Source organism: Cokeromyces recurvatus (genome assembly GCF_025118155.1).
Source record: "Cokeromyces recurvatus strain NRRL 2243 chromosome Unknown BX663scaffold_17, whole genome shotgun sequence".
NCBI lineage: Eukaryota > Fungi > Mucoromycota > Mucoromycetes > Mucorales > Mucoraceae > Cokeromyces > Cokeromyces recurvatus.
The window spans coordinates 327,517-349,129 of record NW_026251403.1 but is presented as its reverse complement, the minus strand read 5'-3'; the positions used below and the strand labels follow the sequence as shown (position 1 = coordinate 349,129).

Genomic DNA, 21,613 nt, shown 5'->3' with positions numbered 1-21,613 from the left:
AGCCAAATACATATACATGTATATATATATATACGTTTTTTTTTTTTTTTTGGTAAATTGACACATATTGCCGAAGTGAAGGAAGAAGATATGGTACTAGTTGCGCTTCATTCTTCAATTAAAAAAAAATTATGCAAGTGTCTAATTTATTTATTTTATTTTTCTTGGGGTGAATAATAAATTGAATGTGTAATTTTAGAATGCTTTTGTTAATAGATTTGTTTGACCTGTTAAGGTCACATGACTTTGCCCCTGATTGTTTCAAAAAAATAAAAAAAGAAAAGAAAAGAAAAAGAATAATGATAAAATAAAGAACTTTGTCAAGTCTGGCAAGAGTTTAAAATTAACCTTTTCATATGCTCGTGTAAAATAAAATAAAGAATAGCTTAAAAACTCATACACATTGTGTCTTGTGTAGAATTTGAAGGTAATTGAGATGTTGTTGTTGTTTTCGAATGTTTATCAAATAAGTGCCATCAATCAATAGATATCGATAATGAGAAACTTATTACTATACCACAAACTGATGTCATCATAGAAGAAGAACAAAAGAATACTATTCCTCTTGTAAAAAAAACATATTAATGTTATTGTTGTCGTTTAGTATTTTATACTGTACTTCTTATCCGAAAAAAAAAAGAAAAAGAAAGATAAAGATTACATAAAATTGAATGACTGGATTTTTTTTTTCATGACTATAAATTTATTATCAGATTGTACTGGTGGTAAACAAAGGAAATAGCTATTCTCAAGTATAGTAATATATACAGTTAGTATTGATTTAGCAATTTTAATTTGTTAAGAGCATGTTATTAAATGACAGAATTAACAGATTTATTTGTTAAGGAAAGATATGGGTTAACAAAGGTGGTAAAAATGAAAGGAAATCAACAAGATAGAATAAGGTCATTTAGTAGATATGATGATACGATTATTATTTCTAATATTTCACAGTATTTGGAATAAATAAGCTTTATTAAAAAAAAAGTGCAAAGAGAAACTAATGCATTTATACCTTATGTGGAGGTATCTTCTTCATCCCACTGTAAACCATATTTATCTTCAAAAATGAATTGATTACATAAGTTCTTTTGGCTTGCAATAGTACTTAGTAATTCATTAATTAATTTAAGAGCATAATATTCTACTTGGCCTGGTTCCTGAAAATTAGGATACTTTCTATCGAGTCTATTTGTATGAACCATAATATTCGCTGCTAATGCCAAGTTATCTAACTTGAGACTCCAATCCCCAACTGCTTCACAGATATAAATCATATCACTCGGGAATCGTTTATTTCTGGATGCAGGAAGTATATAAAATGATGTGCTATCAACAATAGTATCTGATGTAGTTTTAATGAGCTGAGGAAGATAACTTGCACTGTATTTCCCTGGTGTCTCAATAATAAACCGACGCAATTCATGCAAATATTCGATTACTCTTGTTATTGGATACCATTTTAATGTCTCAATTGCTTGTATAGATTTTGCTTCCCAATTAACGTACATGAGATAAATATGGAATATAATGAAGGGATAATTTTAATGGTAAAAGAGATTTTATATATGAATGTTTCTATGACAACATTTATGGATTTGTATCCAATTTTGTTGTCCTGTATATTTATACATGCATATATATTTTTTAAAACAAAGGTATATATAACAACATTATGTAATTCTATTTATTTATTTATTTGTTTTTTTTTTTTTTCGATTGATAATTGTATATAATGAAAAGAAGAGAGACACACTCGATATATATCTTGCAAGACTGTAGTAGTTACATCATCTCATAATTATAAGGGAAATTTTTCGTGGTAACATGAAAAATTGACAGTCATTTTGTAAGCCAATTAAATTTATTATAAAAAATTTTTTTAACATATTTATAGTCATCTTCATTTTAGAGTCGACAATTTTTTTTTTTGTTTTTATTCTTCACACTTTAAAAAAGGTAAAGTAGTATACTTGTATGTGTGTGTAAAGTGAATCCAATTTGTATATGATGAATTAAGCTGGCACCAGTCCGAACTTCATGATGGACAGCATAAACTATGGACACCACTCTATACGCTAGGTGTCCCTGATATATACATATTTTTTTTTATTATTATTTGGATTCACATACACAACTAATAGCTTATTTTATAAACTATTTATTAACTTTATATTTTCTTTATAGGTTTATCTTGTAATAAAGAATTTTTTTTTTATTTATTTTATATTACATCTAATAAAACATTTTTTAAACAAACATTAAACTTTTTTTTTTGTGTATCATTACCGTATTTTATATTTTGTATTTTTTTTCTTTTTTTTTCCCTTTTTTTTTATTTTGATTTACTAAACATTTGTTTGTATGGTGGCCCACTCTTTCATTTTATCATTACCACCAGCTCCAAGTGAAAAGTCCTATAAATTAGCTATTCGGGCAAATGACTTTTTTGAGCGTGAACTCTTTGATGATGCTATAATTGAATATACTAAAATATTACGATTGTCTGAAGATAGTTATCAGGATGATGACAAAGAGTATTTCGCGTTAATTTATTCTAATAGAAGTGCATGTTATATAAAAACAGGTGAATACGAAAGAGCTAAACAAGATGCAATAAAAGTCATCAATTTGACTCATCTTTGGTCAAAGGTATATAGTTATTACTTATAAATTTTCAAAGACAACAACAATAATGTAGGGTTATTTTCGATATGGGGAAGCCCTCTTAAACTTGTCATTTTATGATGAAGCTATCGAGGCTTTTAAAAAAGCTATTCATAAAGAGCAAGACATGAAAAATGCAAAAGAAATATCACACTTTGTTGCAAGGGCTTTCATTGAAAAAGACAATTTTCTAATGGGAATCAAGATTATTCAACTCATGCCTGGTCGTGATGTTGCCATCAAAAAAAAGGTGATGAACCCTATTCAAATAAAATTATATGATTTAGCAGCACATATGAAGAATATAATACATATTATTGTCGATTTGGATAGTAAAAAGTGTATTGTGATAGATCCTGTAAGTTGTTTGTTTATGATAACAAATAATATAGACAAATGTCTATACATACGTACATCCTATTGCTCTATTAACATGATAAAGTGTTGGGACATTGATAGTATAATCAAGTTTGTTAATGAACAAGGCTACATAATTGTCGCTATTATCGTTACGCACCACCATTTTGACCATATTGGTGGAAGTCCACCAGCACCTTATGATACTTTACCTATCAAGATTTCAGGCTTATCTACACTTTTAAAAAGGATACCTTATATCAAAGCTTATATTCACCCTTTAGAGATACCTTTTATTAAAGATATACCATCTAATCGTTTAGTACCTACAACAACGACAGATATTACTAATACATTAACAATTGGAAAAATTCATGTTGAATTCCTACATACTCCAGGTCATACACCCGGTTCTCAGTCATTACTAATCAATAAATCAAGACTTATCGCGGGTGATACACTTTTATGTCATGGTCATTGTGGTAGAACCGATTTACCAGGTGGTAGCAGAAAGGCTATGAAAAATACATTAAGACATATCTTAGGTAATTTAGATGATCGAATCATTATTTATCCAGGCCATAATTATGGAACGACTTGGTCGACTATTGGAATTGAAAGAGATAATGGTTGTCTAGGAGATGAATTAGTCGGGTTTGGTATGCTTGTCTAATTTTTCTTTTATTTTTTTTATTTTTATTTTTTTTTTTATTTTTTTTTATTCGTCGTTATAATAAAAGCCACCTTCTTGCTTTTTTCATTGGTTTCAAAAAAAAAAAAAAAAAAAAATCAAACTAAAAAAAAAATTAAACAAGCTTAAAATTTTATTTTTTTTTCTTTCCTCTTTTTTCATAATAATAAATAGCAACAATGTCCTCAGCACAGACACCAGACAATGTCGATGAAAATGTCGAGATTTGGAAGATGAAAAAGTTGATTAAAAACCTTCAAATGGCTAGAGGGTAAATTTAGAATAATTAGATAAATAAGACTTTAATTAATATATATACATCCATGTGTTAAAATAGTAATGGTACCTCCATGATTTCTCTCATTATTCGTAAGTTAATTATTATTCTCAAAAAAAAAAAAAATATGATAAATAGGTTCTAATTATGTTAATTTTAGCTCCTAAGGATCAAATCTCTCGTGTTGTAAAGATGTTGGCAGATGAATACGGTACTGCTTCTAATATCAAGTCTCGTGTTAATCGTTTATCAGTCTTATCCGCTATTACTTCTACACAACAACGTTTAAAGTTATACAATAGAGGTTAGCAATTTCTAATTTAGAAGATAAAAATAGAAGCTCATATTTTATTTCTCTCTCTTAGTTCCTGATAATGGTTTAGTTGTTTACTGTGGTACTATTATTACAGATGAGGGTAAAGAAAAGAAGGTCAATATCGATTTTGAACCTCATAAGCCTATCAATACATCACTTTATTTGTGTGATAATAAATTCCATGTTGAAGCTTTGTCTGAACTTTTGGACAATAATGCTAAATTTGGTTTCATTGTGATGGATGGTAACGGTACTCTTTTTGGTACCGTAAGTGGTAATATTCGTGAAGTTGTCCATAAGTTAACTGTCGATTTACCCAAGAAGCACGGTCGTGGTGGTCAATCTGCCCTTCGTTTCTCTCGTCTTCGTGAAGAAAAGAGACACAATTATGTTCGTAAGATTGCTGAACTTGCAGTTCAATTCTTCATTACAAATGATAAAGTGAACTGTGCCGGTTTAGTCTTGGCTGGTTCTGCTGATTTCAAGACTGAGTTATCTCAATCTGACTTGTTTGATCCTCGTCTCCGTGCCAAGGTTGTAAAGATTGTCGATGTTTCTTATGGTGGTGAAAACGGTTTTAACCAAGCTATTGAATTGTCTGCTGAAGCATTGTCTAACGTTAAGTTCATTCAAGAAAAACGTTTAATTGGTGAATATTTCAATGAAATTTCCCAAGATACAGGTAAATATTGTTTCGGTGTAGATGATACCTTAAAGGCTCTTGAAATGGGTGCTGTCGAGACATTGATTGTCTGGGAAAATCTTGCTACTAATCGTTATATCCTTCGTGATGCCTCTGGTACTGAATCAGTTGTTTATCCTAACGCTCAAGAAGAACAAACAAAATCTTTCTTGGTCGATAATAGTCCTGAAGCTACAGCCAATTCTGAAATGGAAGTCATTGAATGTTTGCCCTTATTAGAATGGTTTACTCTTAAATATAAGGAATTTGGTGCTAATCTTGAAATCGTTACTGACCGTTCTCAAGAAGGTTCTCAATTCGTCAAAGGTTTTGGTGGAATTGGTGGTTTACTCAGATATCGTGTTAACTTTGAACAACTTAATTATGAATCTGATGAGTTTATTTCTGATGACGACGATGAATATATCTAGATTATATAATATACAAAAGGGAAAAACACACACACACACAAATACACAAATACACGCTTACACCCGCTCACACACACACACACAAACATACACTTCTTGGATTATTATAATGATAATAATAAAAGGCATAAACATGTACGATCAAATCATTTTATTGTTGAATATTCGAGTTTTTTTTTTTAAAAAAAAAAAAAAAAAAAGGAAAAGAAAAAAAGAAAAAGAGAGAGAGAGAGTGAGGGAGGGAGAATGATTTATAATAGTAGGCTAGTAAAAGTATTTAAATACCATCTATATAATAATAACTTGTTAGTATTATTTAAAAAAAAGTAAGATTATTTTTTAATACTAACTTCTTGATATCCTTTTTCATAAGAAAATAAACTTTGGTTTTGTCTAAACAAAAGATAGCTTGTCAATGCAGCTGTAAGAGCCCCCATGATTGCGCAGCACAAATTAAATATATTTCCAAAATCTTTGTTTATAAGTGTTTAGAAGAAAATAATATATATGCATATACAAACAAGTGAGTAGAAGACTACAGTAATAAAGGGGACACTTACAATAATTCGGACCACTTGATATAGGATAAAGATAGGAGGCTACAATACCTCCTGTATTGCCTATCATCACTACTACTGCAACAGCAATTACTCGGATTTCAAGTTTATCAAAATTAATAGCTGACCATCCAATATTTGGAGGAGCTACAATAACGCAGATAACATATGATTCAATATATATATACATGTGTGTGTTATTGTTATATATTGATAGAAATAAGATTTACCTTGTAAACCTAATCCAAATGATACAACAAATAATGAACTATAACGAGCTAATTATTATTATTATTAAAATATAGAGTAATTTTTTTTTTTTTTTGCAATATTTAATAAGCCATCATCATTTTTCACTTTATAATATAAATATATATATATTACCCCATCGGTCTTGAAGAATTAAAAGCAACATGTAACCTATAGAGGCTATGATAAAGCCTGTAAAGATCAAAAGACCACGCTTGTTATCAAACTTATCAGACATATAACCTCCCATGATGATAGAGACAGTTTGAAGTACATTAGGAGGAGCTGATAGTAATTGAGAGGTAAAGATGGGGAATCCAAAGCCATCGATGATCATAGGGGTAAAGATCTGATAGCTTACGAGATTAGTGACCCCCAAGAAAAAGACAAGGGAAAACAAAGCTGTTTTCCAATCAAGGACAGCATTGAAAAAGACATTCATCGTGATGGTGGAATTCCTCTGATGGTCTAGTGTCATAGTAGAGTCACGATGTAAGGCCCTCTTTTGAGCATCTGTTAACCAAGGTACGGTCTTAATGTCATCAAATAAATAAAAATAAGAAATGACACTTAGACAAATGGTCGGGACTCCCTCCAAGATAAAAAGATACTGCCATCCATGTAAACCTCTCTGTCCCTCAAGGAATGAAGTACCATAAGCAATAGGTCCTGATACAATACCTGACACTGAAGTCATGCAAAGTAATAAAGCAACACGTAAAACGAATTCACGAGGACGATATACTTTAGACATCAAATATAATATACCCGGTATATATCCACTCTCTGCAGCCCTAAAAGAGAAAAAAAAAGGATCCCAGTTTAGCTGTTACCATTATAGATAAATGATCATTACATATATATACCCTAATAAAAGCCTACAAGCAAGTAAGCTTTGAAAGTTTTTCGAAAATGCCATCACCAAAGTTATTATACCCCATAATAGCATGATAAGTGATAACCATAAAGCAGCACTTGTACGCTTTAATACAATATTAGAAGGTACTTCAAAAATGATCTAACAAGTTAAAAAAAAAAATTCAATTATCTGTATAAACTATAGAATATATGTATGTATGCATGCATTACATATGTAATATAGAAAGCTGAAATAACTGTACTTAATTGCTCTGATGATAACTAAAATAACAACTCATGTTAAGTTAATTTATATCTCTTTATTTATATATTAATTGCTGTTTAGCTACTGTTTTCTTTTTTTTTTTTTTTTCCTCCTCCTTACATGTAAATCAACTTGAATACCAGCTAACCTATGTATGTGTGTGTATGTTTCATTGAATACTTTATTAAAGAAAAAAAAAAAAACTTACGTTGCATTACCAATATTTGCACGATCAAGGAAATCCATAAAATAAAAGACACAAAATAATGGCATCATATGACGATCTATAATTCTCGTAATTACTTTTTCTTCAACTTCTTTATCCTTTATTTGAGCGGCTATTATCAGGTCTCGATCATTACTTGATTGAAAAGAATCATTCTTATCATAAGCAACTTCTTGCTTTTTCGTTATCGAGCTTTCCTCCTCTTCTTTATAAAATCTATCTTCCGTTGATGACGGCATTTTGAAAGTGGAATGAATATTGTCCATTGATTCTGTATCGCCTGCTGAATCGTAACTATTATTGATTTCAACTGTTTTATGCATGTATGTTAAGAAAAAAAAAGAAAAAAGAAAAAGAAAAGAGATTCTTTTATGCATATATTAATTTATTTAATTAGATTTAAAGTACATCTGAGGAGATTTTTTTATATATAAAGATCAAGAAAGAATTTACAATCCTATTATCGAATGGGAGGAACAAACAATGATATATGCAAGTTCTTTAATCTTAAAAAGTTTGCTTTATACTGTAACAATTGATTTTCCTCCCCCCCCTACTATTTAACTCTTTTATGTATGAATAGATTTATTCTCCAAACTAAACTAAATAGCTTTAAATAATAGTAGGGGAGGGGGGGAGAAAATAAGTAAATCATCCCTCCTTCTCCTTCTCTCGCTATGATTTAGATATTTTTGAAATCACAAGAAGAAGTATCTCTCTCTTTTTCAATTTTTTACTCTTAGCCATATACAAAGAAGAGGCTATTTTATATTATGTATATGTGTGTGTGTTTATATATATATATATATATATGTATGTATGTTTCAATCCTGAACTGTTAACAGAGAAAGTACACATGATCAGAACATGGGTCTTATAGTGTATAATGTAAAGATGATTAGAATCTACACTAACAAAAAGAAAAGGCTCTAGATTCTTACCGATTTTAATAAATATATTGCTCTTTTCCTTTCATTCATATAAACTAAGTTTAGCAAGCGTAGTTTATACCCATTATAATAAGGAATTATATTACGTATATATATATATATGAAAGACTATACTTTTCTAAATGTCAGTTTGGTATTAATAATAATAAACCTGCTATGCCTATTTTTTTTTTCCTTTTTTACATTCTTTATATGATACATAATAAAGATAATTACAATTCTTACAAAATATGCTATACATAAAGAAATATTTCCCTCTCTATCTCGTCTATTAGGAGGTTTGCTTTAAATTTAAAAGAAAGGACAGATTATAATAGCCAAGCAACGCCAAACGACACGTATCAAAAAAAAAAAATGTTTGTTTAAATAATAATAAAAAGTGCACAGACTATGTACATTTATTAGATAATAATGTAATAAAAAAGAAAGAAAAAAATGGCCTACAGAATACACATACATATATACACATAGGTATATACATATTAGTATCTAAATAATATAAGGGGGAGAGAGGGAAAAAAAGAAAAGAAATGCTATTTAGGGCTAACTAAGGGGAGGAGGAGAGGGGGGGGATTAAAGAATAATTAGAGTAGTTCTATTGGAAGCAGTAGAGGTAGTATTGAAAATAGGATGACTAATAACAATAGGAATAGTTGTGTTTATGTTGGTATTAACATTTTGGAAGACAGCCTCATAGGGACCAGGAATAGTAGTGTTAGGGATACGATAATTAACAGAGAATTGGTTATAAACTTTACCATCAACAGTGATGGGATAAACAAAAGATGAACTACTAACATCGTTTGCAACTATAGTCTCATTCTTGAAACCATTCACAGATCTGAGATAGAGATTAAGCTTCACACCTATTATTATATCCACAACAACAACAAAAGAGAGAAAGAAAGTTATTATAACAGCATCATAAACATAAATTGAGGGGTATACTTACCTGTAGGAGAAGTAGGAATAAAACTGTAGGGAAGAATATATCCAGTAATATAAGTGCCATTTACCAAAGGAGAAGTAACATTGAATTGATAGTCAGGAGATCGGATATTTTCAAAAGCAGAGGCAACAGTAGCGAAAGCAGAACCAAGCGCAACAGCAATAGTAGAAAACTTCATTTTATAACACAGTGGTTAAAAAAAAAATAAATAAATAAATAAATATAAGGAGTCAAAAGTTTTTTTTTTTTCTTAAAAAAAATTGGATATACTTTCGCAATAGTAGCTATTTTATATAGTTATTTTTTTTTTTTTTTATTATCATTATTATTATTATGTCCTCCGCTTAAAGAAAAGATATTTGCATCTGAAACAAACATATTCGTAGAAGGAGACGATGCGCGACTTTTTTTTTTTTTTTTTTTTTTTTTTGATAGACCAAATGCAAAGCATTTTTTAAAAGAATATAAGATTTTGTCATTATATTATCAGGAAATATACTTTCTGACATTAACCATAATGTTATTTTTTTTTGTTATTATTCATAAAAGACATTAAGAGAAAGTTTTAGTAGTAGTAGAAGAAACAAGAAAAAAAAAATGTTCATATAAATGTGCGTTGTTTTATTGATAACTTTACAGTTTCCTTTTTTTTTTTCGGAAATCGATATTCACCAAGTTAACTCTTTAGACCATTAGAACAAAAAAGGAAAATTTATTCAATATTTACCATGTATTTAAAGCTCAGTTGTATAAAAAGAGCTTATTAGAAATAAACTTATTATTATTGCTTTTCAAAAAAAAAAAAAAATAAGAGTTGTAAGTAGTTTCAATAACAAAAAAAAAGAAAAGAAAAGAAGGAAAGATTTCTAGTACTTTTTATGAGGAAATGGAATTAGAATATGATCACAAGTGGCTCGAGTTAATCTAGTTTTACAAAAGGCCCCTTTTTGATTGAGTGGCAAAGCGTATAGTAAAAAGATGAAAAATATACAAATATGGCAAAATAAAATCATGTCACAATTCTTGGTGGGAATGAAATTTATATTATTCAACGCAATAATACGTGATGTTGTTTAATTCCAATTATTTTACTTTGAATGAATGCTGTTGTTGTACGGTAAATTAATTTTCAGTATTACAACAAATAATAAGAATAGGGTTTTTTTTTTCTTGACAGCGGCATATTAGTAGAAAGTATAAAATATAGCTTAATTAGCATTCATATCAAAGTTGGGGGGGAGGAATGTTTAACAACAGGATATATAACCTTAAGGTTAATAAATATCTCTGCCACATATGATTGCTTTTTCTCTTATTTTAATTTTTTTTAGAGTATAAAAAGAGCCAAAAAAAAAATCATGTAATGATTATCATGACCCTCTTCTTAGCTGTATTTTTTTTATTACTATTGTATTGAGTAAAGAATATGCTTCAGTGAAAAAAAAAAAATTAATGCCAGTCTTTTCGGATAAGTTAATAGTGACGTGTTTTTTTATCATATAAGATAATAAAAAAAAGGGGGGGAGGAGGAGGAGGAGAGAGAGAGAGAGGCATGAGTAATTCATTTTTGATAGCTTAAAATAAATAAATTAAGGTAATGAATAGATTTATATATTTTATTTAATATACATTTTTATTTCATTTTTTTTTCATATTATTATTATTATTGTATTATTATTATCATTATTATTGGTATTAAAATAAAAAAAAAAGGGAAGGAATAGCAAAGGAAAGAATGGTTTAATCAAGACCATTGGAGCTGCTGAGAGGACAATGATCAAATGAAACATCACCTCCGTTACCCCACCAATTAGGTGTATATCCTGAACCTTGCACGATACCCCAAATGATAAGTGCGGCAATAGCGCAACCAGAATCAAATGCAGCAGAGGTCAAATAGTTATATTTGATCCACCAATTATGTCTATATTTACGCAACCAATACATGGAGATAAAACCAAGAGCACACCACATAGAAAAGTTAAGGGGTACAGCTGGGGGCATCATACCGGTGGCATTGAAAATAAGTGGCAAGTGAACATACTTCCAGAGGCTGTTGGGATATCTCTTTGAAAGGTACCAGAATGGGATGGGCAAGAGGAAACCGATTAAGAAGAACCAATTCATGCTAGCATAAGGGGAGACGCCACCAAACATTTTACCAGGACCAATGGTACCCCAGATGATAGAAGCAGAGTAAAAAGTATGTGCACTAGGACAAGTAAAAGGATAGGCCTCTGGTGTACAAATGTTCTCCACAGTGGCCATTAACCATTTGGCAGTAGCAAGATTGATAACACCAGCAATGGCTGTTCCTACGATTTGCACCCAAAACATGGCACGAGGTGGGACTTTAGTATAATGACCTAATTTCAAATCACCTACAAAGGTAAGACATTGGGCCATCGAGATATAACCGTAAGTCTTGAAGGTGACATTAGCAATTGGGCGACCTGGTAAGGCATAACCAATGACAAGTTCAGTAATGATATTTAAACCAGGTTGTTGATTTGTTACAGCTTGAATGATACCAATAGGGAGAGTAAAGATCATAGGAATAGCAACAGCTAACAGAAAACCCCACCATGGTAACTTAATCTCTGGCCAACCATAGATAACACCAAAGGAAACACCTAATGATCCAAAAAAGATGAATGCATACCACCAAAACGGGACCTCTGGATAGGCACGCATTAATTTTCGATGAATATCTTCATCTTCAGTACGAGAGGCCTTGAATTGACGTATGATATCTTTACCGTGATATAAGAAAGTATGAGTAAGAATACTAGTGACACCAGCAAACATGATACCATAGGTAAAAGCAAAGAAACTTGTCATGTAAAGGGGTCCATATTCATCATAGGCTTCATGATTTAACGTCTTATCAGCGTTAAGGACAATCGAATTATTCCAGGCGCCACCATCACTAGTAAATAAGGCAGAGGTGATGATAGGGAAGTTTTTAGAGTTCCAGGTATTAGTGTAATAAAGAGCAGGAACGATCACCCAAGAGACAAGAGCAGCACCAACGGCGATATTAGCAATAGCCCACCAGGGAACAACAAAGGGACTACCAAGGAAAGAAACGATAGTAGACCAATCGAAGGAGATAGCGAGTAAACCAAGACCTTCAAGACCACCTGTCAATTGAGAAAGAACACGATTACTAGGTTTAATCCAGCAAGCCCAAGAAAAGAAAGTAAGAACCTGGAAAAAGTAACCAGGAAGCCAATAGTAAACGAACATAGCACAGAAACAATATAAGAAATATTTGTAACGAGGTACACCAGTCCATTCACCATCAGCAATATGGAAAGAACGGAAAAGAGAGATATTAGCGAGATTACTTGGCCATACCATAGCTGAAGGATAGACAAGATAAGGACGAAGTACACCTGCCATACCGAAACCAATTAATTGAGTTGTCCAGATCAGGAGAATATCACCTCCCCAACCCATATCTTGACCATACCATAAATTTTGAATTGTGATAATATCGATAGCATAAGCAGTACCATAAGAACAATTAGCCATTACTGTAATTAAAACATGTTCCTTCATATTGAATGGACCAGGATTAAAGAAACGAGATTTAGGAATTACTTTTTCCATAAATTTGCCGATAGGGAAAGAAATCAATTGAACAACAAGAGGAGATAAAGTCATAGCATTTCGTCTATACCAAAAGAACTGATTAACAAAAGCTAAAACACAACTGAAGACAAGACCGAGACACCACATACGAAAAGTATAAATTGGTAAAGTAGGATCATCCGTACTATATAAAAAAGAAGACTAGGGTTAAAAATATAAAATAAAATAATAGATAAATCTATTCATTTAAGCTTACTTGGGGACAACAGCACGAACTTCTTCAATAGGAGAGTCTTCATTTTGAAATGTATCAGTAGTTATATCACCAACAATTTTTTCATCATCATAATAGCTTCCAGCTTTTTTCTCATCAAAGGCAGACATTTGTTCAACTTTTTCCTCCATCCTAGAAGAATGAGAAGAATGAATACTTGTTTTTGATTCCATAATCAAGGATAAACAATGACTATGAATAAATTATAAAATGAATCAATAAACAAAAAAATAAAAAAGAAAGGAAAGAAATAACAGAAAGAAAAAAAAATAAATAAATAAAGTAAAGAAAAGTAAATAAATAAAATAAACACAAATTGACAAAGATCAAAAAGCCTTTTTAAATATCTCACTCTCCCTCACTCCCTCACTCACTCACTCTCTCTCTGTGTGTGTGTATGTGTGTGTGTGTTTATTAGTCGTTACATCAATGAAAATCAGATGACACAAGTATTTTATCTTGTGTATTGTATTTTTCAAATGAGAATCTAAATTTTTATCATAAAAAATAAAAAAAACATAAAATACATACAAATAAATAAATTTTTGTTCAAGTGAATAAATACATAAGAATTTAATCTTTATTCATGTATGAACACGTATTTTCTTTCTTCCTTTGAATCGATTTCTTTTAAAGTTACTTTATCAAGTAAATTCATTAATGCCTTTTTTTAGTAATTCTTTCCCAGAACGGTTCTCTTTTGCTTCACATGCATTGTCATCTTTAATTATTACCAAAAATATTATATATCACCTTTTGAAGTCAACTCTTATGTTACACTGTACCACGTAGAGCCTTCAATCTAAGTTATACTCAACTAATAAAGTGCAACTCGACTGGTTAAGATATGTTCTTAATTACACCAACCCTATCTTCTTGTAATAAAATAAAGATAGATAAATGAATAAATCAATGAACAGATAAAGAAAAGGAAAGATAGAGAGACAAAAATATATTATTTATATTATGTCTTTGCTGTATACTTTTAAATAGCAAGTTTTCTTTTATTCTATTTTCCCTGTAAAACATGATATTTATTCTTGCATAAACAAATATTTATTTATATATACATGATTGCCTTTCTTTCACATAATATCTATTATAATACATTTTTACCTTATTTATACAAAAAAAAAAAAAAAAAAAGAGTTTTTTTTTTAATAGTAGTAGTAGTATCAAGAGCGAAATACATGAACTAATTTTAGAATAGGTTCACGACATATTGGGCATTGGTTATTAGTTTCAATTAACTAGAATATTAAACGCAGTTTAGCTTTCTTTCTTTCTTTCTTTCTTTTTATGTTTTGTTATATATTATATTTTACCTTTTTAGCGCAGTCCATACAAGTTACCATATGTCCACAGTCTAAAAACACACAATTTTGTTGTGCATCAAAACATATTCTACACAAATTATCATCTTTAACTGTTTCATTATTTTGGCTCGTATGATCTGCTTTATACTGATCTACTAGTCTTTGTACAAGTTTAACAAGTTCAGATTTTTCTATTACATGAGATTGTTCCACGAAATTAGATTTCAATATGGATTTTAAGGTACGCACTGATAATGAAGAAGGATCAATTTTAGCTTTAATCATGTCATGGAGTGATAATACGTTATCGTGATTGGTTGGTTTATTATTATGAACTGGACTACTAGGTATAAACTCTTGTCTTTGTGTATTAGATGAAGAATGAAAGGTATAATTTGATCTTTGTTCGAATTGCTGCTGCTGTTGTGCTTGCTGTTGTTGTTGTTGTTGTTGTTGCTGTCTTTGTTGCCTTTGCTGTTGCTGTTGCTGTTGCTGCTGTCTTTGCTGTTGCTGCTGTCTTTGCTGCTGTCTTTGCTGCTGCTGCTGCTGCTGCTCAATAGAATTATTATTCCTATTACTACTACTAGTAGTGTTTAAAGGTGTAAACAAGTCTTGAATCATATTTGTAAATGAAAAGCCATTATTACTACTTGTTGTTGTTGTTGTTGCTGATCGAGTACGATGCTGTCTAAAATAACATTCACTTTCATTTGAAATAGGTCTCGTATTAAAAATAATTCGAACTAAATCATTTTTCTCAATGGCTGCTTTAGACGGAAGGTGATAGGCTTTGATATATTCTTTTAAATCTTTTGGTGCTAATTTTGCTAGTTCAATTGAGTTCATACTTTGCATCCGAATTAACTTTTCACAAGTATTACAACACCGCACAGGACTGAATGAATGAATGAATGAATAATAATAATTAATATATGCATGTATCATCAATAGATTTCACTCTTTCTTTTCAAGTGCTTACTTTTCATAACCAAATTTTTTTATTGGATGTCTATGGTCTGAACAGTTAGAACATATAACATAACCTATATATAAAAGTGAACACACATGTCATTTCCAAATTAAAGGGAGGAAAGGCATTTCTTACCGCAATTTCGACAATGGTATTTTTGCTTGAATAAATTAAACATGGCTCCACATTCAAAACAATGTTTAGTATTATTAAAGGGTCTAAGCTTTGGAATTACAAAGACTCCTCCGGGCCCATATCTTTCTTTATTTTCTTCCGACAATTTGACTATTGAAATAAATAACTAAAGAACTAATAATAATAATAAAGAAGAAGACTAAATATTGTTCAAGAAACATTATTGTATATATTTTTTTTTATTTTATTTATTTTTTTTTTTATTTGCTACTTAAAACCGGTCATATTTTTTTCCACTTAAAATGGTAAAAAACTTTCAAATTAATGAAAAAATGATTCCCAAAATACAATCTATTTTTCAGTATACTATTAAACATAATTTATAAAGCAACCTATGAACACACAATATCTTTGTTATACTGGACTGCCTAGGTCAGTTCAGATTATGCAAAAAAAAAAAAAAAAAAAGTATCTAAAAATTCTCTTACAGGGACAAGAGGTAAAAAAGGTAAAGGAAAGGAAGAGAAGGTGAGAAAGAAAGGGGGAATATTGCTAACAAATTTAAAGGGACAACCTAGTTGAGTCATTTCCTGCCTGGGTCAAGAAGTGGAGCGGGTTGTAGTTTGTCATGTATTAAGTAATCTGTTTCCTGTAGAATGGTGCACATAACTGGCCAACGATAGAACCAGGAAGAAACATCCTGAAAATTTTTGATACTTATGCTGAGGGAGATGATTTAAAAGAAAGGAAAAAAGGGGATCTGTTTATTGATCGAGACATGAATAAATGAGTGTACATGTGCAAGTATCCAGTGGCGTGTGATGAACTAAAGTGTACATAAGGACGATATGAGCAGGCTTTAGGTATTCCTCCTGATAGTCAACCAAGACACCATCGAATAGTTCGACTACGTTCACTGTGTGTCATGGGTAACCAACCAGAGTATCGGAAAATAATCAGATAGTATTACATTATACAATATATACAATAGTTAATCACACAATAATAAAAGAGTAACTTTTTTATCCAATTTCGAATAAATCAGTTTTGCTAAAAAAGAAATACACTTTTGGTGTATGATCGTTCTGCCTTCTTGGCGAAAAATGTTTCCTCCTACCTTTGAAGGCGGGAAATTGTATAATAATAGATATTAGCAATTCTGGAGTAAAAGCTTAAGAAAAAAAAGATGTTTACGAAAGTAATTCTTTTGTAGATATGCCTTTGTATCAGCATAAGAGCATATATATATTATACTATTTATCTAATTTACACAGCCTTTTTAATAACTTTTGAAAGTAGCAATCCTAGTCTTATTTAAAAAATACACTAATTTAATTATACGTTTATTTATATATCATTATATTCCTTTTCCTCATTACTATCTCTGTTGATAAGGTAGAGATAAAAATAAGGAAGACAGAATAAATCTGTGAAAACTTTATAAGATGAAGAAATTGTGTTTTGAGTGCAAAGATAAGGAAAGAGAAAAAAGAAAAGACAAGTCTGTGAAAACTTTGTATAGTTTTATTGAAGAAAAATAACACAGAAATTGTACAAGAAGAAAAATGACGAGGGCTACTTATATGTTTTGTAACGTAAGTCATATTAATAGGAGTGTGATTTAGATAAGTGAATATTGCTATAATAAAGCCTTTATGCACAAATATGCACAAATATTGTCTCCGAATAATTCTGCATACAGTATGTATATTTCTGCCTGAGCTGTTGCTGTTATTAAAAATATACCCGATTATCGTCTTTGGGATAAGCAACGCGTTAATATTAATTTACAGTGAATATTCCCACTATAACAATATTTAACATTATGGATGTATATATAATATGTATGACGTGTATAAATAATTATGTGATTGAATATAACAGTCATAAACCTATTGAATTCTTATAATTACATACTATGATGTATATAATTATTTTGTTTAATACTCAAATACTCTAACAATGACTATTATTAAAACTGAGTGTAGAATGAATATTATGCTGTGAAGCACAATACACTAGTTTATTCGAATAAATTCTTTATTATTTAAATAAATGATAGTTTATTTCTATTAACTTAGTTGTAAATACGACTACAATCATAACAACCATCTTCAGTGTTGTCATCCCACATACAGACATCATCTAAAATTGTCTTGTCTGGCCAGATAACCTTTGTTCCCCGTTTTTTCGATTCAACAATAGGGCTTGTATTTAAAAGGTTATCAATCTTGCTAACATGTTTCTCAATCTTAGCAGAATTGATTTGTTCCTTCATTTTAATTGCTGATCTCTATAATAAAGTACAAATAATTAAGTTGACTGCACTGTGAGTAATATAGTTATGACACACTACCTTAATATATGAAAGAACATTTATCAATTGCTCAATTCCACCTTCATTTATTTGTTTCTTAGTCACAGGATATGAAAAAGTGACTACGTTAACCAACATGTATTGTTTTGGCTTCACCAAAACAAGGTGTAGCAAGTGACAATCAAACCCCATGATCTGCATGAAGGGGACATACAAATCAGTTTCTTTGCACTGGAGATTCTGTACAAGCAAGTTTAAATGTAATTTTGAGATTAAGATCAACTTAAGCTTGTCAAGGTAGTACTTGTGGGAAGTGCATTTCTTCGCAAACTCAGCGAGGGAGTAATCTAAAGGTGATGTTAATGCACCCACACGGAGATCCATCTTTGAAATGATCTTAGACTTGCTCAAAGAGCTAGGAACGGTATCTCCCCTATAAAGTATATAATTAGTAATTATAATTGGAATACTACTTTAGTTTCAGTCCACTGAAGAAGGATAAGTAAATGGGATTTATTTTGCAGAATTTGGGTGACTGATTATAATTGGTTTTTAGAGACGACTTACCATTTCAAGCTGATGTCGCTGTATCCAAAGATTTCTTCGAAAATATGCGACCAGAACTTCAACTTAAAATCTTCTTCGGAATAGCTCTTTATGCTGCTATCGGAAAAAAGGTTTGCTTTATGTACATGTTGATTCAAACTTGAATAAAAAAGAAAATGAATACAAATAGCCAAAGTAATTTATTTAATTTTACTTGGCAAAAAAAAATATACTTACATAAATCGATAAACCTCTTTTTGAGCGCGTTCGTTATTATTAATAGCAGTAAACTTTTCAACTGCAGCAAGCTTTTTCTTCCAAGAAAGGGATGTATTCATTATCTTAGATAATTTGCTAAAAACAACATTCTCAATGTTGAATTGCTTCTTGTTTAGTTGGTCCAATTCAAATACTATTTCTTGAGATAAATTGTCAAAATGAGAGTGCTTACTCTTATCAGAACAATCATAAATATTATTTTTGGTGACCCTGGAGAGCATAAATTTAGTTAACAGTTTTATCGTGAGGTTTTGAAAACTATTTCTTACCACTCGAAGTAATCAAATTTCTTTGATTTCTTTTTGTTTTTTTTAAAAAAATATCGTTAATACATAATACATAGTTTCATATAAAAAGAAAATAAAAATAGTTACGCGTTTTATCGCCTTTAGTTAAAAAAAAAAAAAAAAAAGAGAGTTAGGAAAATCGTGGTTACAATGCAATACCATTGAATATTACCTCATTCTGCTTTCTGATTCTATTTCTTCTAATGTTAATATAAAGCTTTTGCTCTTCATCAGCAAGGTGTTCAAGGGATCTTAAATTTCTTTTAGACATGAATTAAATTCGTAGTTAAAACTTTTCAGTGGCAGTGCTATTAAATTACTAGTTGATCAGACTATATTTTAACTGAAAACGAACAAAAAATAATTTCCTTATCATAAAATTAGGTGCTTTTATATTTTCTCCTTTCTTTTCTCCTTATTTTTCTTTTCTCCTTATTTTTTCTTTTCTCCTTATTTTTTGATCTGCTAAAAGCCAATTTCTTGCTCAGATGGGGTAAGCTGTGTGTTCCAATTGAAGTTCAAACCTTATTTGAATTTCATTGGCTGAATGGGGGGTTTTTTTTTTTAGGGAAGTAAATGCCAGTTTTTAATTAATGTCCTTGTTTTATTTTTGAGAAACGTACCATCAAGTTTGAAAAATATACGATTTGGGAAGTGGAAGCACTGTACTAAACAGAATGCACATTGATAATTCTATTTTTTCTTAATGATTATTTGGCCTTTAACTATCACATCATATTATTTACACTATGGCGGAAATTATGGTAATGAGGAAAAATTGGTAGAAAAGCTACCAATTTTTTTTGAACCAGCCAACCACATTTAAGGAAGGATGCATACCAGATGGCTAGCAATGGTGAGATGTTTTTTAATCCCTAGAATTAAGCCTAGAAGCAACTAGGTGAATAGTAAAAGGTATATAGATTATTTTTATATGTTTGGGTGTCTTTTATTCCCTTCATTTAAGCCATGAACTTCATTTCAGAATTATGATTCTTAATTTTTTACGAAAAAAAAAAAAATTGGCAACAGCTACCAAATTGGTATTTTAGCTACCATTTTCAGCGCTTGAATTTCTGTCAGGGCCAAAACGGGCTTCTAATTTTTAATTGAATTTTTTATCTTTTCAACAAACAAGCTTTGAGCTGATTTTTTTTATTTTATTTGGAGCTTAATGGTTTAAATTAAAGAAATGTTGCCAACTGTTTTGCGAAGATTAGTATCGAAAACAAAGTATGGGGATATAACATAAAACTGGTTATCGACTCCAGGGTATTGTACAAGACCAGCTTGCCTATCGATGTCATACACACTGATAACAGCGTATTTTGGGTATATAATAGAAGTATTGCCAGTTTGTTCTTCTATTGGCTTGCTTGTTTACTAGAGGGACAGATGAGTCATGCGAAGCTGTGGTATATTGACTCATGACTTCAATGAACGCGAGAAATTGTATTTCGATTGTGAAAGCTCATGCTTGAAATAGAACAGAACAGAACCAACAAACCAACGTTTCCTTCTTCTAAAATAATATGTTCGGTAAATAAGAATTTATAGTTGTTTTAGTTTTTTTTTTTTTTAAAAAACTTACGCGTTATCTAAACAGGAAAACATGATGTACGGATTCCCTCTACTGGTTTCTTTTTTTAATCGCCTGTACATACAAGATGAATATACAGTTGAAGAAACCAAAAGGCGGGATGCAAGGGTTATAGAAGTGCTGGGTATATTAATGGGGAGTCTTTGATTATTTAAGCGAGTATAGAATCTCTTTATAGCTTTGACAATTTTCTTGCCGGGTATACCTTCCACCAATTGATCGTCATTCAGCTCAGAAATCGGGATGAAAGGCTCCCATAATTGTGGACCATTAGCATCATCGGGTATATTCATGTAGCTGGCATCGGTATATTGTCTGGGTTGAATCAGATTAGCCAGTTCAGCAATGTTTAAAACGCGGTTGACGTGATTGTGGATTGCCAGTCTTTCAATGACGTTACTTGCGTTTTTTCCACCCTCACGTTTCGACTTGATCAGCTTTGAAAAAACCCCAATCGATCGCTCCATTGACCTTGTTGAATACGCTCGAAGAGGGCCTTGCTTTTTATCATGAAAGGTATATGAGCTAGGTAATGTTGTACTGGTCTGAATACGCTGCGCGATATATGTTTATGGTTAACCTGTTGAAGGAGGTACTTATGCCAGTCGTTAAAGTGCCTAGTGTAGAAGGGGTTACTAATCAGTTTGTGTAATATTATAGAATTTGAGTCTTACCCATCCATCTCACTGATCAACTCATCAGTTAGATCCCATTGAAGGGCCAAAGAGCAACCTTTCACTAGCGATAATACAGCTTTTTGGACTGTTCTATTGGGTAAATATGGGGTAACTAAAGTTGGAATAATATAGAGCAGAAA

At 30.8% G+C, this 21,613-nt stretch overlaps 9 protein-coding genes across 9 annotated transcripts; 2 read left to right on the top strand and 7 right to left on the bottom strand.

The window, feature by feature from the left end:
- Positions 1-905: 905 nt before the first annotated feature.
- Positions 906-1,658, bottom strand: BX663DRAFT_513646 (uncharacterized protein). The gene has a single exon (XM_051528183.1). It carries the CDS (start codon positions 1,509-1,511, stop codon positions 1,017-1,019), a length of 495 nt encoding a protein of 164 aa, XP_051381659.1. The 5' UTR covers positions 1,512-1,658; the 3' UTR covers positions 906-1,016.
- Positions 1,659-2,315: 657 nt separating this feature from the next.
- On the top strand, positions 2,316-3,766 carry BX663DRAFT_513644 (beta-lactamase-like protein). Its single transcript, XM_051528182.1, has 3 exons — positions 2,316-2,652; positions 2,702-3,025; positions 3,110-3,766. Exons 1-3 carry the CDS (start codon positions 2,365-2,367, stop codon positions 3,695-3,697), a joined length of 1,200 nt encoding a protein of 399 aa, XP_051381658.1. The 5' UTR covers positions 2,316-2,364; the 3' UTR covers positions 3,698-3,766.
- Positions 3,767-3,813: 47 nt separating this feature from the next.
- Positions 3,814-5,567, top strand: BX663DRAFT_513640 (eukaryotic peptide chain release factor subunit 1). The gene is made up of 4 exons (XM_051528181.1): positions 3,814-3,986; positions 4,053-4,084; positions 4,153-4,296; positions 4,358-5,567. Exons 1-4 carry the CDS (start codon positions 3,895-3,897, stop codon positions 5,419-5,421), a joined length of 1,332 nt encoding a protein of 443 aa, XP_051381657.1. The 5' UTR covers positions 3,814-3,894; the 3' UTR covers positions 5,422-5,567.
- A 156-nt stretch (positions 5,568-5,723) lies between these two features.
- On the bottom strand, positions 5,724-6,303 carry BX663DRAFT_513637 (uncharacterized protein). Its single transcript, XM_051528180.1, has one exon. It carries the CDS (start codon positions 6,166-6,168, stop codon positions 5,875-5,877), a length of 294 nt encoding a protein of 97 aa, XP_051381656.1. The 5' UTR covers positions 6,169-6,303; the 3' UTR covers positions 5,724-5,874.
- A 33-nt stretch (positions 6,304-6,336) lies between these two features.
- On the bottom strand, positions 6,337-7,815 carry BX663DRAFT_437092 (major facilitator superfamily domain-containing protein; the record flags this gene model as incomplete). The annotated part of the gene is made up of 5 exons (XM_051523215.1): positions 6,337-7,021; positions 7,094-7,245; positions 7,317-7,367; positions 7,471-7,498; positions 7,559-7,815. 5 exons carry the CDS (start codon positions 7,813-7,815, stop codon positions 6,337-6,339), a joined length of 1,173 nt encoding a protein of 390 aa, XP_051381655.1.
- A 1,086-nt stretch (positions 7,816-8,901) lies between these two features.
- On the bottom strand, positions 8,902-9,653 carry BX663DRAFT_513635 (uncharacterized protein; the record flags this gene model as incomplete). Its single annotated transcript, XM_051528179.1, has 2 exons — positions 8,902-9,392; positions 9,479-9,653. 2 exons carry the CDS (start codon positions 9,651-9,653, stop codon positions 9,100-9,102), a joined length of 468 nt encoding a protein of 155 aa, XP_051381654.1. The 3' UTR covers positions 8,902-9,099.
- Positions 9,654-11,054: 1,401 nt separating this feature from the next.
- Positions 11,055-13,704, bottom strand: BX663DRAFT_513632 (OPT family small oligopeptide transporter). Its single transcript, XM_051528178.1, has 2 exons — positions 13,329-13,704; positions 11,055-13,256 (listed from the first exon to the last, which is right to left on the bottom strand). The coding sequence occupies exons 1-2, from the start codon at positions 13,517-13,519 to the stop codon at positions 11,216-11,218; spliced, it is 2,232 nt and encodes a 743-aa protein (XP_051381653.1). The 5' UTR covers positions 13,520-13,704; the 3' UTR covers positions 11,055-11,215.
- A 769-nt stretch (positions 13,705-14,473) lies between these two features.
- BX663DRAFT_513631 (zinc finger, C3HC4 type-domain-containing protein) lies at positions 14,474-15,228 on the bottom strand. The gene is made up of 2 exons (XM_051528177.1): positions 14,672-15,228; positions 14,474-14,596 (listed from the first exon to the last, which is right to left on the bottom strand). The coding sequence occupies exons 1-2, from the start codon at positions 14,945-14,947 to the stop codon at positions 14,522-14,524; spliced, it is 351 nt and encodes a 116-aa protein (XP_051381652.1). The 5' UTR covers positions 14,948-15,228; the 3' UTR covers positions 14,474-14,521.
- A 2,564-nt stretch (positions 15,229-17,792) lies between these two features.
- Positions 17,793-19,655, bottom strand: BX663DRAFT_513624 (uncharacterized protein). The gene is made up of 6 exons (XM_051528176.1): positions 19,369-19,655; positions 19,179-19,207; positions 18,868-19,119; positions 18,652-18,789; positions 18,124-18,517; positions 17,793-18,060 (listed from the first exon to the last, which is right to left on the bottom strand). Exons 1-6 carry the CDS (start codon positions 19,465-19,467, stop codon positions 17,845-17,847), a joined length of 1,128 nt encoding a protein of 375 aa, XP_051381651.1. The 5' UTR covers positions 19,468-19,655; the 3' UTR covers positions 17,793-17,844.
- Between the last annotated feature and the right edge of the window lie 1,958 nt (positions 19,656-21,613).

What these genes read in the sequence shown, in the direction of transcription:
- BX663DRAFT_513632 (XM_051528178.1), bottom strand. Translation starts at nt 13,519, where the DNA reads ATGGAATCAAAAACAAGTATTCATTCTTCTCATTCTTCTAGGATGGAG. An exon ending in GTTCGTGCTGTTGTCCCCAA is followed by an intron (nt 13,257 to 13,328) that starts GTAAGCTTAAAT and finishes TTTTTTATATAG; the next exon opens with TACGGATGATCCTACTTTAC.
- BX663DRAFT_513640 (XM_051528181.1), top strand. Translation starts at nt 3,895, where the DNA reads ATGTCCTCAGCACAGACACCAGACAATGTCGATGAAAATGTCGAGATT. An exon ending in CATGATTTCTCTCATTATTC is followed by an intron (nt 4,085 to 4,152) that starts GTAAGTTAATTA and finishes TGTTAATTTTAG; the next exon opens with CTCCTAAGGATCAAATCTCT. An exon ending in TTTAAAGTTATACAATAGAG is followed by an intron (nt 4,297 to 4,357) that starts GTTAGCAATTTC and finishes TCTCTCTCTTAG; the next exon opens with TTCCTGATAATGGTTTAGTT.
- BX663DRAFT_513637 (XM_051528180.1), bottom strand. Translation starts at nt 6,168, where the DNA reads ATGTATATATATATTGAATCATATGTTATCTGCGTTATTGTAGCTCCT.
- BX663DRAFT_513644 (XM_051528182.1), top strand. Translation starts at nt 2,365, where the DNA reads ATGGTGGCCCACTCTTTCATTTTATCATTACCACCAGCTCCAAGTGAA. An exon ending in TGACTCATCTTTGGTCAAAG is followed by an intron (nt 2,653 to 2,701) that starts GTATATAGTTAT and finishes ACAATAATGTAG; the next exon opens with GGTTATTTTCGATATGGGGA. An exon ending in AGTGTATTGTGATAGATCCT is followed by an intron (nt 3,026 to 3,109) that starts GTAAGTTGTTTG and finishes AACATGATAAAG; the next exon opens with TGTTGGGACATTGATAGTAT.
- BX663DRAFT_513631 (XM_051528177.1), bottom strand. Translation starts at nt 14,947, where the DNA reads ATGATTAAAGCTAAAATTGATCCTTCTTCATTATCAGTGCGTACCTTA. An exon ending in GTATGGACTGCGCTAAAAAG is followed by an intron (nt 14,597 to 14,671) that starts GTAAAATATAAT and finishes TTAATATTCTAG; the next exon opens with TTAATTGAAACTAATAACCA.
- BX663DRAFT_513624 (XM_051528176.1), bottom strand. Translation starts at nt 19,467, where the DNA reads ATGTCTAAAAGAAATTTAAGATCCCTTGAACACCTTGCTGATGAAGAG. An exon ending in GAATCAGAAAGCAGAATGAG is followed by an intron (nt 19,208 to 19,368) that starts GTAATATTCAAT and finishes AAAAACAAAAAG; the next exon opens with AAATCAAAGAAATTTGATTA. An exon ending in AAATTTGATTACTTCGAGTG is followed by an intron (nt 19,120 to 19,178) that starts GTAAGAAATAGT and finishes TATGCTCTCCAG; the next exon opens with GGTCACCAAAAATAATATTT.
- BX663DRAFT_513646 (XM_051528183.1), bottom strand. Translation starts at nt 1,511, where the DNA reads ATGTACGTTAATTGGGAAGCAAAATCTATACAAGCAATTGAGACATTA.